We start from the raw sequence: 14,119 nt of genomic DNA, 5'->3' as shown, positions 1-14,119 counted from the left end.
CGCGAGCCACGTAGAGTCCCCAGCCAATCCCGTGGCACCTGGTGACGGTGAAAGGCAGACGACCAATGATAGAAAGACCCGTGTTCCTATTCCCTATATAAGCGGCCATGTTTCGGGTGCACGCTCTCTCGCGCTCAAGCTCTCCCATCAACTAAAAGGCTCTCCAATAAAGCGTGATCTGAGAAGACTCCTGGTGTGGTGTTCGTTCTTCCTCGCTGGTCGAGAAGGCGCGCGCCGCAATCCATTCATCTATTGAGGGGCATCTGGGTTGGTTCCATATCTTAGCTATGGTAAATAATGCTGCAATAAACATAGCCGTGCTGGTAGCTTTAGTGTGGTCTTGTTTGTGAACATTTGGGTAAATGCCCAAAAGTGGGATTGCTGGGTCATAGAGGAGCTCTCTGTGGAGTCTTTTGAGGAATCTCCATACTGATTTCCAAAGTGGTTGAACAAGTTTACACTCACCAACAATGAAGTAAGGTTCCCTTCTATCCATATCCCCTCCAGCATCTGTTGTTATTAGAGTTCTTGATTACAGCCATTCTAACTGGGGTGAGGTGGTATCTCAATGTTGTTTTGATTTGCAGTTCTTTTATGGCTAGGGAGGTTGAGCATTTATTCATGTGTCTATTGTCCATCCTTCTTTCCTCTTCAGAGAAGTTTCTCTTTAAGTCTTTAGCCTACTTATTTATTGGGCAGTTGTTTCTTTGAAGATTTGTTTTGGGGGGATTTAATTTTTTGAGTTCCAGGTATGTTTTAGATATGACATCCTTGTCTGTTTTAAGGCTAGTGAAGATCTTCTCCCAATCTGTGGGCTTTCTATTGATCTTGCTAGCTATGTCCTTTGCCATGCAGAAGCTCTGCAACTTCATGCAATCCCATTTGCCCAACCTTTCTTTGATTTGTTGTGTTTCTGGGTCTCTATTAAGAAAATTTCGGCCTGTGCCAAGGAGTCCTAGGTTTTCTCCTATTCCATCCTGTAATGTTTTCAGGGTGTCTGCTTTGACTCCGAAGTCTTTGATCCATTTGGAGTTGATTCTGGTGCAGGGTGATATATAAGGATCTAGCTTTAGTTTTCTGCAAGTAGTTAACCAATTTTGCCAGCACCATTTACTGAAGAGGCTGTCTTTCTTCCATTCTATTGTTTTAGCTCTCTTATCAAAAATTAGATGGCTATAGGTCTGCAGGTTCATTTCTGGGTTTTCATTTCTATTCCATTGGTCCTGAGGTCTGTTCTTATGCCAGTACCAAGGTGTTTTGATTACTATGGCTTTGTAGTAGAGTTTGAAATTTGGTATTGATATTCCTCCAGCACTGTTCTTTCTGTTGAGGATCGTTTTTGCTATTCGGGGTCCTTTATTGTTCCATATGAATTTTTCGATTGCCTCTTCTATTTCCTTGAAGAATGAAGTTGGAATTTTGATAGGTATCGCATTGAATTTGTAGATAGCCTTGGGAAGTCTTGCCATTTTCACGATGTTGATCCTTCCAATCCAGGAGCATGGGAGGTTTTGCCAATTTCTATGTTCTGTTTTGATTTCCTTTTTCAAGTTTTTCAAGTTTTCATCATAGAGGTCCTTCACTTCTTTGGTTAATTCCTAGGTATTTAATTTTTTGTGGGGCTATTACAAATGGAGTTGCTTTCCTAATTTCAGCCATACTTTTCTCATTGTTGGCATACAGAAAAGCCATTGATTTTTGTGGGGTTAATTTTATACCCTGCTACTTTGCCAAAGTTTTGAATCAGCTTGAGTAATTTGGGAGTGGAGTCTATGGTATTCTTTAAATACAAGATCATGTCCTCTGCAAAGAGGGAGAGTTTTACTTCTTCTTTCCCTATTTGGATCCCCTTTATGTTTGCATCTTGTCTTATTGCTAGCTAGGCATTCTAATACTAGATTGAAGAGTAGTGAAGAGAGTGGACATCCTTGTCTTGTTCCTGAGTTAAGAGGAAATGGCTTTAGTTTTTCACCATTAAGTACAATGCTGGCTGTAGGTTTGTCATATACAGCCTTTATTGTATTGAGGAAGAGAACATTTTTATTTATGACATCATTTATGGGCCATACAAAATCACAAAGGCAGTTTGACCACCGGCAACCAATGAGAAGCCTATGAGAAGCATAAATGTTTATCTTGTCCTATACCAAATGATTTTACTGGCTTTATATGGACCGCAGGTTGCATGCTCCCCACCCCCTCCTTTATTGGGCACCATAATTGTTGTTCAGCTCTGAGTATTCATATAAAAATATATGTACATATACTTGATTTTCTATGTGGTCCCATTTCTGGATTCCCAACTTTATTTTAGCCATCTTTCTCATGTCTCAAAAGAGCAAATAATATTCTTTTTTGGGCTATAGGAAAGTTTATTGTGCATCTATAAAATATTTTATATAAGGTTATTACAAATAATCAACATAGTTTTTTAATATGCCCCAAACATGAGGGCATGCTAGTGTTGAATGCATAAGAGATTCAGAATCTCTGATTCTGCATAATACTCACTGGGTGCTGTCTCATGTCTGTAATCCCAACAACTCAGGAGGCTAAGATCTGTGGTTCACAGTTCAAAGCCAGCCTAAGCAAGAAAGTCTGTGAGACTCTTATCTCAAGTTAACCAACAAAACAAAGCTAGAAGTGGAGGCATGGCTTGAATGTAAAAGCTAAGAGAGAGTACCCTGGCCCTGAGTACAAGCCCCTGTACACACACACACACACACACACACACACACACACACACACACACACACACACACACACACACACACACACACACACACACACACACGACTTTTTTATATTTTTTAATTGTGAAAATACTGTACAGAGGGGTTACAATTACATGGGCAAGATAGTGAGTACATTTTTTATCCAGCATTGTAGCCTCCTCCTTTGTTTACCCTTCCCATCCCTTCCCATCCTCCTTCCCCCCCCCACCCAATCCTCCCCCCCCCCCATGTTGTAAAGTTCGTTTTCGACATGACAACTTGTACTTCTCATTTTTGCAACAGGTCCACCTGTATCCTTATTTAAACGACTTGTTTTTCCCCTTCCCCTCCACAAATTATACCGACATCAAATACAGTGAAAGCAGGGGTTATACTGACATACGACTTTTCATTGTACCCAAGATTTACATTTCCTTAAAGGAGACTATCGCCATATGCTTCAGCAAAAACATTCTTTTTGTCCTGTTTCAGTTTTTTTTTTCCTTTGGTCTGGTCATGGGGCCTGAACTCTGGGTCTGGGCATTGTCCCTCAGCTCTTCAGCTCAAGGCTAGCACTCTACCACTTGAGCCACAGCACCACTTCCGGCTTTTTTTCCTTTTGCTTATGTGGTGCTGAGGAATCGAACCCAGGGCCTCATGCATGCAAGGCAAGCGCTCTACCACTGAGCCACCTTCCCAGCCCCTGTTTCAGTTTAATGTACATTAGTATTTATATTCTTACATATAGATATGCATTTATTGAAATCATAAGTGAGAAAATACTATTGGTTCAGAAGCATTTGAAATTGGGGTTCGGGGGAAAGCAAAAAAGAAAGGGAAGTCCATTGCTTCATATATAATATGATATATACAATATAATTACTAGGTTGCAAGATCAAGTTTCTTTGTAATATTAGGATCATTGCCAGGTGCTGGTGGCTCACCTCTATAAATCCTAGCCATTCAGAAAGCTGAGATCTGAGGAGCTGATGTTTGAAGCCAGCCTGGGCAGACAAATCCATGAGACTCCCTATCTCCAATTAACCAGCAAAAAACTAGAAATGGAGGCTTAGCTCATGGAGTAGAGCACCAGCTTTGAGCAGAAAAAGGCCAAGCTACTGCATAAAGCCTTGAGTTCAAGTCCCAGTACTAGCTCAGGAAAAAAAAATTAAAAAGAGGGATTAGATGGAGTAGTGGCTAGGGTGTTGGTAGGGTGCCAACCAATGAGCAAAGCATCAGGTACTGAGTTCCAATCACAATCTTGGAAATAAAATAGATAGATGGATGATAGATAGATAGATAGATAGATAGATAGATAGATAGGCAGACAGATAGACAATTACCAAATGATATGTTGCCTTGGCTTAGTTCTTGCATGTCCCATTTTGACAGTGTCATCTTTTTCTCCATCTAGGTTGAACTGGTAGATACACCATCATAGAAAAATGGAGAGACACCGAAAGACATCTTGCTCCTCATGAAAACCCAATCATTTCTTTAAATAAATGGGGGCAGTATGCGAGCAATGTGTAGCTCATTCTGCAAAGAACAGGATATCACTCAGTGAGTGCCCCACTTCTGACAGCATGGCCATAATTCCAGAAAGAACTTTGTACAGGCAGAGTTTGCCCCCCTTAGCCAAACTGATGCCCCTGAGAGACAAGGCAATCAAGAGGAGAGAGCCTAAGAGGAAATCTTTGACTTTCACCAGAGGGGCCAAAGGGTTAATGGACATCATTGGGAAAGGGAAAGAAACTGAATTTAAACAAAAGGTATTAAATAGTTGCAAAGCAACTGCCCATGAGCCAAAGAAACTGATCTGCCTGCAGACCAAGAAACTTCAGTCCATCCAGAAGCAGCTGGAATCAAATGAACTCGAGATTCGATTTTGGAACCAAATTATCACTCAAACTTGGAAGAAGAGATCATCTGCCTAGAGCAAAACATCAAACAGAATGCCGTGAAAATCAAGAAGGAAGAGTTTTGGGAAAATGAATTGCAGATTGAGCAAGAAAGTGAAAAGCAGCTGAAAAGATCAGCTTCAAGAAATAAGGCAGAAGATCATGGACTGTGAGAGCCAATTGAAGGAAAATGGAAACCGATCTTGAAGCAGAGAAATTGCAACAGGAAGTTCAGAAGACCCAAGTCAACGAAGAGGAAGTTAAAGGAAAGACTGGCAAAGTCCAAGGGGAGATTGACCTGCAGGGCCAGCAGTGACTGAGACTGGAGAATATAATCAAAGCTGTAGAAAGATCTCTGGAACAAACCACCAAGCGATTGCAGGTAATGAGTTCATATCATCCACTTAAAAGAACTACTATGAGTCAGGAGTGTGGCTCATGCCTGTAATCTCAGTTACACAAGCAGCTAAGATAGAAGGATGGTAGTTCTCAGCCAGCTTGCTTAGAAAAGTCCTTGAAACTCTCATCTCCAATGAACCAGAAAAAGCCAATAGTGGAGCTGTGGCTCAAGTGAGTAGAGCCTAAGGCCCTGAATTCAAGTCTCAGTATAGGCACACAGTTTGGTTTTTGTTTTTTTTTTTTTAATACATCCTCAAATGTTCTTCCATGATCATTTTTTCTGTTTTTGGAGGATTTCTGTCTAAAGAGTTATAAATGAGGCTTTAAGAGTACTGGAATTCTGTGACAAAGCTTATCTGAGAGAAGAATAAGAGAAAGGCTAAAGCTACCTCACCCTGGCTGTGTGGTTCATACTTTGCGGCCCTAGCCACCAGTCATTAGATACAGGCCAGCCTGGGTCAAGCTGGTAATGAGGAGATTGTGTGTCACTCCTTCTCCTTCTGAAGGCAATGATCCAAGCCAAACACAGGACCAGGATTCCGCATACCAAGGGGTGTTTCCTTGGCCATTTCTCTGCTGTGGCCTACCCCAGCCTGGAATTAGTCCCTTCTTCCTCTCCATAGTAGCTCCTCCTCCTCCTATCCACAATACCCCCCTCCTCCTCTCCACAGTACCCCTCCTCTTCCTCTCCATAGTACACTCTCCTCCTCTCCAGAGTACCCTCACCCTGTGCTTTGTCTGGAAGAGGGGTACAGAAATTAACTCTCTGTGTTTCTCCTCTGGTATGTGTTCATTTCATCACTGATCACTCAATTTACAATTCTTAGATGTTTATTCTTTGTGTGCCTGTGTGCCTGTGTGCTGGTCCTAAGGACAAATAATATTCTTCATCGGAGCATTAACTCTTTTCCACTTGACTGTCTTAGCCAAGCCATCTCTTTATATTTTATTTAAAATAAGTGATTTTTTGAGTGGCCAATCATATATCCAACAATGTGGTCAAGATAAGAGATAAAGAGAGTCCTTTCCTTTAAGCAAACTAGGAACTATATTTACTTCAAAATTTTGGGGGGATCAAGAGTCACATTGCTTTGGCCTAAACAATTAGGTTGATAGAAAATATCTGGTTCTAAGCTAGGTACCTGTGTCTTACACTTGTAATTCTAGCTATTCAGGAGGCTGAGATCTGAGGATCATGATTTAAAACCAGCCTGGGAAGAAAGTCCATGGGACTCTTATTTCCAATTAACCACCAAAAAGCTGGTGGTACAACTCTAGCCTTGACCATAAAAGTTCAGGGACAGTGCCCAGGCCCTGAGTTAAAGCCCCAGGCCCCAGGCCCCAGGCCCAGCATCAAAAGAAAAGAAAATGTACAGAAAAAAGAATACATCAGGTACTAAAGCCATAACTTTAATTTTAACAAAATTGAGTCATTATGAAGTGAAATACAAGAGCTCTTACCATATCCACACTGAGGCCTGGAACAGATCTGCTTCTGTCTCCCAAAGAGTTACTTTCATGTCCCATATCTTCAGGGCGAAGATCGACCACAGATTTAGTATATTCTGAGTGGGAAACCAAAAAACTTTAGTCTAAAGAGATCCACTATATTATATTCCATACCAAAAACCCACCAAAGGTACTTGGAATTTCAATCCCAAAAGACCATGAAACGAAGCAGGCTACCTGAGGGCCTAAGGATTTTTCTAGTGTTCTTCTTGAATATCATTTCACTTTCATCAACAAATACTGCATTTTGACTCCCTGGCTGAATTTCCTAGGAAGGTATGAAAATAGAAAAAGTTAAGTGGAATGAGTGAATAGGAAATATAGCATTAAGCAGAACAAGACTCAGATTTTCATCCAACTATGACAAACTTTAAGGAAAGAGTAAATGTCTAGAAATAGTATTAAAACCTATTTTCCCTCACATTTCATCAAAAACCCTAGAAAACAGTTCCAAGTGAATCTGAAGTTAAAATTGCTCAACTGAATTACTGATTTAATTTTGTACTGCGATTAAAAGAAAAGAAAGGCGGGGAGGAAAGAGGGAGGGGAAAGTGAGGAAGAGAGTAGGGGGGAAAGGGAAGGGGAAGGGAAGAGAGAGGAGTTAAGGGGAGGGGAAGGAAAATACCAATAACTAAAACTTTACCTTTTCTACTTGAGATTTGGGGGCAGACATCTTTTTCCATTCTGGAAAAAGCCCAGATTTATCCAGAGAGTCTCTCCTAGAGGTAGATCCAAAAGTTATGTTATATCCTCCCCTCTATATCTTCCACCTAGGACTCATACCTCTGGAAAGAAGGAGTATCCCTAGCTTGGAGGTCACGACAATAGCCAAACCCAGAAGTTAAGTTCACATCTGGCTTAAGGTGAGGGAATTCAAAAGATCAAGCAAGCTACTTCACACTAGTACAAACACACCCCCATTCCTAAGGAAGAGCAACAAAGGAAAAATCCTCCAGAATGCAGCAGTCTGGGCACTTTAACACACTTTAACAAAGCCAAATGCTACTATGTTACTGAGAAATTCTGGTGAGGTCAGAGAAAAGACTTCAGTCTCCTGGGGATATATATGAGGAACACTCAAGGCATAAGAGACCTGCATCATGGTGCTTAAGAAAAAATTGGGACCAGAGATTGAGCAATGATGAGGAAAGTGGAGGAATCCCACCTGGAGGTGCTATCTGAGTCAGCTGTGTAGCTATCCAGACTCTCGCTCTCAGCCTCCAGTGCACTCTTTCCACTTCTCAGCTTTGGCACTTCAAATAGCACACTGGAATAAAATCCAAGATCCATCATTTTCGAGGAAGTGATCTCTCTTACCTCTACTTGGATCCTTTGCCAACTCAGTCACACCAACCTGTTCAAGTTCCTTCAGTGGTTCCCAATTCTGTTGGGAGTTTTATCTCTTTAGTATGGCAAGAAAATCCTTAGAACCTGGGCCCTGCTTACCTCCTCAGTCACATCTTTCACCCTCTACTCCTCTTCACATCTTACATTCTAGAAAACTCAAGCTCTTTGGGTTCCTAAATACCCTCAAATTCTCCTATTTTTCTCAGCATGAAGTAGGTCTTTTCACAATGGTCACTTTTCCTCACCTGGATATATCTATTTCTTGAAGCCAGCCCTTTATAGGGGTAGTATTGGGGTTTGAACTCAGGACCTCTCACACTTACTAGATGATCACTCCACCACTAAAGACATTCACAACCCTTAGACATCTATCTCTGATCATATCCCAAAGAAGATTAATAATTAAATTCACAAAGTATACTGATTTCTTGGTAGCATTAATCACATACATAATTATTCATGACTTTAAAGAAATAATTTACTTTACTCAATCTTTTAAACAATGTTTCTTATCTATTAGACAAGTTTTATGAGGTCAGTAGCCACATCTCTTATTCACTGCTGTGTTTCCACTGCCTAAAAGACAGGCAAGCAAAGAGTAGGTTCTCAAATTTAGTAATTAAATTCCTGAATAAATTCTCTCAGTGGGGCTTAGGCATGTCCAAAAATAAGTAATATGTCTCATAAAAAAGGAAAAGCATTTTTCCTCAGCTCCTTGTCTCAAAAAAATTAGTAAGAGAAATAGGAAAGAGAAAAATTCTTCCTCAAGTAAATTCACCATCCCTTAGAATGCCACATTCTACTGATCACCTCCTTTCATATCCATTCTCAGTCTTCTTCACAGAAAGAATGGGCACATTTTGTATGACTCCACTATACATAAATAGGCAAATTCATAGAGATCGATATCATATTAAGGGCTGAAGGAAATAAGGAGTGGTTGTTTAATGAGTACAACATTTCGTTTCTATGTTCTTTCTTTTTTTGTAGGTCGTAGGGTTTGAACTCTGGGTCTGGATGCTGTCCCTCAGCTCTTCAGCTCAAGGCGAACACGCTACCACTTGAGCCACAGCACCACTTCCGATTTTCTGGTGGTTAACTGGAGATTGTCTCCCGGACTTTCCTGCCCAGGCTGGTTTTGAACCATTATCCTCAGATCTCAGCCTCCTGAGTAGCTAGGATTACAGGCATGAACCACTGGCACCCAGCGCCTGGCAAGATTTCTCTTTTGAGTGATGAAAATGTTCTGAAATTAGAGTGGTGATAGCAACACAACATTCTGAAAGAACTACCAATCACAAAATTGAACACTTTAAATTGTTCATTGATGATTTATATGTGATGTGAAATTTTCTTCAATTAAAAAAAAGAAAAACTAAAATGATGTTACTCGTTCTAAGCCATCCTTTTCACTCTAAATAGAAAATAATCCTTTCAAATGTCAACAGTGTCTTACATCTCTGCCCTCACCTCCTATCATCCTCTCATCCCACTCAGTTAAATATTACTCAAAAGTGCCAAACATAAATTCACTTTTTCTTGGGTCAGTTGTGGGGCCTGGACTTTGGGCCAGGGTGCTGTCCCTCAGCTCTTCAGCTCAAGGGTAGTTCTCTACCACTTGAGCCACAGTGCCACTTCCAGTTTTTTCTGCTAATGTGGTGCTGAGGAATTGAACCCAGGGCCTCATGCATGCAAGGCAGGCACTCTACCGCTGAGCCACCTTCCCAGGTCCACAAATTCACTTTCAGGTCTATATCCTTGCTGCTGTTTCTGCCTACATGCTCCCCAAATACTCTCTGGAGTTGCTCCTTCATTTGCTTCATGTCTTTACTCAAATGTCACCTTCTTCTTAGGACTTGCCCTTTGTACACACCTTCCCAGTACTTCCCAGCCCTTCAATCTACTGAATTTTTGCCACTGCACATGTCAATATGTGCTATACTGTTTATTTCTTTGATCATTTTCTCTGTTCCATACTCCCAATCTAATGTCTAATAGCAAGAAATCTTTTCATATCCACCAGTATATCCCAGTGCCTTAAATGGTACCTGACATATCAAACAAAGAAACAAATAAGAGAACAAAATGTATATCATAGCCAGTGAAGAATAAATTTACAGACTGAAAACAAACAGCAAAGGGTTGAAATCCTAGAGGTGAAATGGTGGTCATTCCTTGAGAAACACATTACGTTTATAGCACAAGACACTATAAGGGACTTGATTTTATTCTTAACTTTAAAATCATTCTTTTCCCCTCTTTGCTCCCAAGAAAGATTGAACTCCAATAGAATCATTCCTCTACAGAGTTTGTTCAACAGTAGCCCATAAAGACTGCCTTTTGCTTGTATGTTTTCCCCCTAAAGATTAACATGTACTAATCCAGAGCTGATACAAACAACCCTAAGGCAAAAAAAGCAATTATTTGACATCTGTGCAGTAAAAAATAAATGAAGAGATAGGAGTCCTGGGCTCTGTCTGTATGATCTTAGGTAAATCACTTATCTTGCTTTCTTTTCTGTAAAAATAATGGGGTTGAATCCAATTATCTCTGAAGCTCCATAATTTTATGGAAAAGATCATTTATGATCACTTAATGTTTAGAATAAATAAGAGTCTTCTTAGTCCAATGAGACAAGAGGTCACAGACAGCCAGAAGCAGTAGGTTTCAGAAATTACATTCTGACTAATGATGTCAGATGTGTTAATCAGGTTCAGCAAATAAAAGCCATTTTTATCCTTATCCACAAAGGAAAAAGGGGGCCTCATCACCTGGAACAGATGACTCAACCACCCAAGGCTATGTGGATAAAATCACAGTACATACATACAACAAAACACCATACAAATGTTAAAAAGGTGAAGAAGAAGATGTCTTATTTTCTTTCTTTATATATATATATATATATATATATATATATATGTATATATATATATGTATAAGTATATACATACACACACACACACACACACCACACACACACACACACACACATATATATATATTTGTCAGCCTGAACTCTGGGCCTGGGCACTATTCCTCAGCTCTTCAGCTCAAGTCTAGCGCTCTACCACTTGAGCCATAGTGCTACTTTGGCTTTTTTGCTTAGGAATCAAACCCAGGGCCTCGTGCATACAAGGCAAGCACTATACCACTGAGCAACCTTCCCAGCCCAGATGTCTTATTTTCTATAGTATTTTTTATAACAGATATTATAATGGACATAAATAAGCTGCATATGTTTATGAGTAAAAGTTGATGAGTTCTGACATATGTATGCACTAACAAAATCATTACCAAAATTTACATAACAAGCATATCTGTGACTCCTAAACGTTTCCTCATATTCCTTTGAAATTCCTCCCTTCCACTTTATCCCTGTCCCCAGACAATTACTGATGTATTATTTATTTATTGCCAGTACCAGAGTTTGAATTCAGTAGTTATTTTAAAGATGGAGTGTTGTGAGCTTTTCTGCCCAGTCTGGCTTCAAAATACAATAAAACAATAGGGCAGAGGCAATGAAGTATCTAGAGGATTTAATTTATACATTTCTATATTGTTTGGTTTTTTTAGACAGGGTCTTAGTATGTTGGCCAGGCTGATAATCTCAAATTTATGGCCTTTTGAGTGTCAGGGATTATAGGAATATACAACAACAACCAACATATTCTGTTATTTAACAATCATATGAAATGGGATAAAAATTTTTCTTTGGTTGAAGGAAAGAAGAAAAAACTCCCTCTCTCCCTCTCTCTTTCTCTCTTTCTGTCTCTGTCTCTGTCTCTGTCTCTGTCTCTGTCTCTGTCTCTGTCTCTGTCTCTCTCTCTCTCTCTCTCTCTCTCTCACACACACACACACACACACACACACACACACACACATACATAAACTTCTAAAATTCATCAGCAACAACCAAATGAGACAAGGTATAACACCCCAAAAGCAAAAGAAACAAAGCAAAAAGACAAATGGGATTGTATTAGACTAAAAAGCTTCTGCACAGCAAAGGAAATCATTAACAGAGTGAAGATATAATTTATACAATGAGAGAAAATATTTTCAAACTGTAAGTTTTATTAAGGTTGGAATCCAGAATAAACTGAAAAAAATTGGGTCAGCATGGCTGATATACACCTATAATTCCAACTGCACAGAAGTGGGAGACAAGAAGATCATGGCCTGAGGTTGGTCCCAGGCAAAACATACAAGATTCTTTTTGAACACTAACTAAAGCAAAAAAGTGCTGGGATGTGGTTTAAATGGCAGAGTGGCTGCCTAGCAAGCACACAGCTCTGAGTTCAAAACCCTATTTCCAGAAAAAAATTAAAAGAACTCAAATAACTCAATAGCAAACAAAACAAAAACAGAAGTAATACAACTAAAATGTAGGCACTAGACCAAATACAACTCTCTAATCAATGGGTACTAAGTTGTAGGTAAATTGAAATAAGCATTGATGGTGCTCTATTGTACATTTGGAGTCATGGTTCAAGTGCTAGAATGCCAGCTGTGCACTGAGGTCATACCTCAGAACTGGCATAGATAGATAGATAGATTAGATAGAGATAGATAGATAGATAGATAGATAGATAGATAGATAGATAGATAGATAGATAGATAGATAGATAGATAGATAGATAGGTAGATAGATAGATAGATAGATAGATAGATAGATAGATAGATAGATAGATAGAGATAGAGATAGATAATGAAAAAGAAATAGTCATATGCTACATAAGATATTTTAGTCAGACAAGGACTACATATATCAACATGTAGTGATTTTGTTTTTTGTTCATATGTATTCTGTTGCTTGCACGATCATGAAATTACCTAACAATGTATTTTGCAGAACATATCTCTGTCATTAACTAATGTTTAATTATGTAGAAAGCAATATTCACTCCTCAAACTGAAGTGCAGCTAAGTATGGGAGAAACATTTTTTTCAAGTTTACATACACTATATAGAACAAAATACATAAACCAAGCTTACCTTATTAAACATGAATAAAATGAAATAAAATGGTCCGACAGACAAATTATTAGCCATGGAGCAGGGAAAAATGGGAACCACTTGTATGATGGACAAAGTACCTAGACTGGAGCAGACTATAACCTAAAAAATAAGCAGGTTTCTTGTGAATGCTTTACACTACAGGAAAACTTATCGACAAAAGAGATTGGATAAAACACAAGAGCTCAAATACAAGATGATAAAACCATAAAATAAGAGAAGAAAGACTGAAAGCACACAAAAAAGAAAATCTAGGCAAGGTAAACTATTCAAATTATTAAATTAAAAATAGCAGTAGGACAAAAAAGAGAAGAGAGAAAGGAAGGAAGGAAGGAAGGAAGGAAGGAAGGAAGGAAGGAAGGAAGGAAGGAAGGAAGGAAGGAAGGAAGGGAGGAAGGGAGGGAAGGGAGGGAGGGAGGAAGGAAGAAAATTGATAAAACAAACTAATATAAAGGAACAAGTTGAGCTAAATCATGAATAACTGTTTTCAGCTGTTTCTTTTTCTTTTGCATTATACAGTAGCAAAGAACAGAAAGAAATGTAATGAAATAATTAATACCTGATGTAGTAAACTTAATGAAAGATAAAAAGTTCACAAATAGGTACAGAAAAAATTTCCAACAATAAAGAAAAACTGAATATTGTACTACATACGAGGAAAAAATACATAGTGAATTATATTCTTGTTAAGTTACTAAATTTCAAAAAAGAATAGAAAAGGAAATACAATTACACAAACACATGCATAATGTAACTATGGACTGTTTAAGGGAATAAGAGAGGAGAGTGGGAAAGAGAATGATAGAGGTTGAATAATATGGATATACTGTGCAACTATGTATGAAGATGGCATAAGGAATCTCAATAATTAAAAGCTGTTAATCAATAGAGGTATAGGAATAATAAAAGAAAAAACAATAGAGAGGATTATTCTGACTAAAATATAATGCATGTATGTCTGAAATACCATAGTGAAAGTCCTTGGTATAAGCAATGCATAGTTAAAAATAAAACGACTGAAAATAAATGAAAATGAAAAAAATAGGTTTTACTGTGAGGGCAAATATCACCAGGCATGAAGTGGGCAAAAAGAGAGTAAATGAGAATGAAATGGATTTTCATATATTTGCATATATGAAGATAGAACAATGAAACCTATTAATATTGCTGTAGAAGGAGGGGTGTAGAGAGTGATAGGGTGAGTTTGATCAGAATATACTATATGCATTC

The 14,119-nt window shown here is 38.8% G+C and overlaps 1 protein-coding gene and 1 pseudogene across 1 annotated transcript in view; one reads left to right on the top strand and one right to left on the bottom strand.

Moving 5' to 3' along the window:
* The window catches only part of Sytl4 (synaptotagmin like 4), a 73,931-nt gene that overhangs the window by 14,730 nt on the left and 45,082 nt on the right, over positions 1-14,119 (bottom strand). Inside the window, exons 6-9 of the mRNA XM_070040086.1 lie at positions 7,689-7,790; positions 7,167-7,242; positions 6,701-6,791; positions 6,476-6,579 (exon numbers count right to left, since the gene is read on the bottom strand). Of these exons, the coding sequence (XP_069896187.1) occupies positions 6,476-6,579; positions 6,701-6,791; positions 7,167-7,242; positions 7,689-7,790 (373 nt within the window). The remainder of the gene's footprint in view (positions 1-6,475; positions 6,580-6,700; positions 6,792-7,166; positions 7,243-7,688; positions 7,791-14,119) is intronic.
* LOC138839258 (ras association domain-containing protein 8-like) lies at positions 3,938-5,637 on the top strand (annotated as a pseudogene).

Source organism: Dipodomys merriami, unplaced genomic scaffold (assembly GCF_024711535.1).
Source record: "Dipodomys merriami isolate MVZ:Mamm:240054 unplaced genomic scaffold, mDipMer1.0.p SCAF_3, whole genome shotgun sequence".
NCBI lineage: Eukaryota > Metazoa > Chordata > Mammalia > Rodentia > Heteromyidae > Dipodomys > Dipodomys merriami.
The sequence above is the reverse complement of the archived record's forward strand: the minus strand, read 5'-3'. Positions and strand labels throughout refer to the sequence as shown.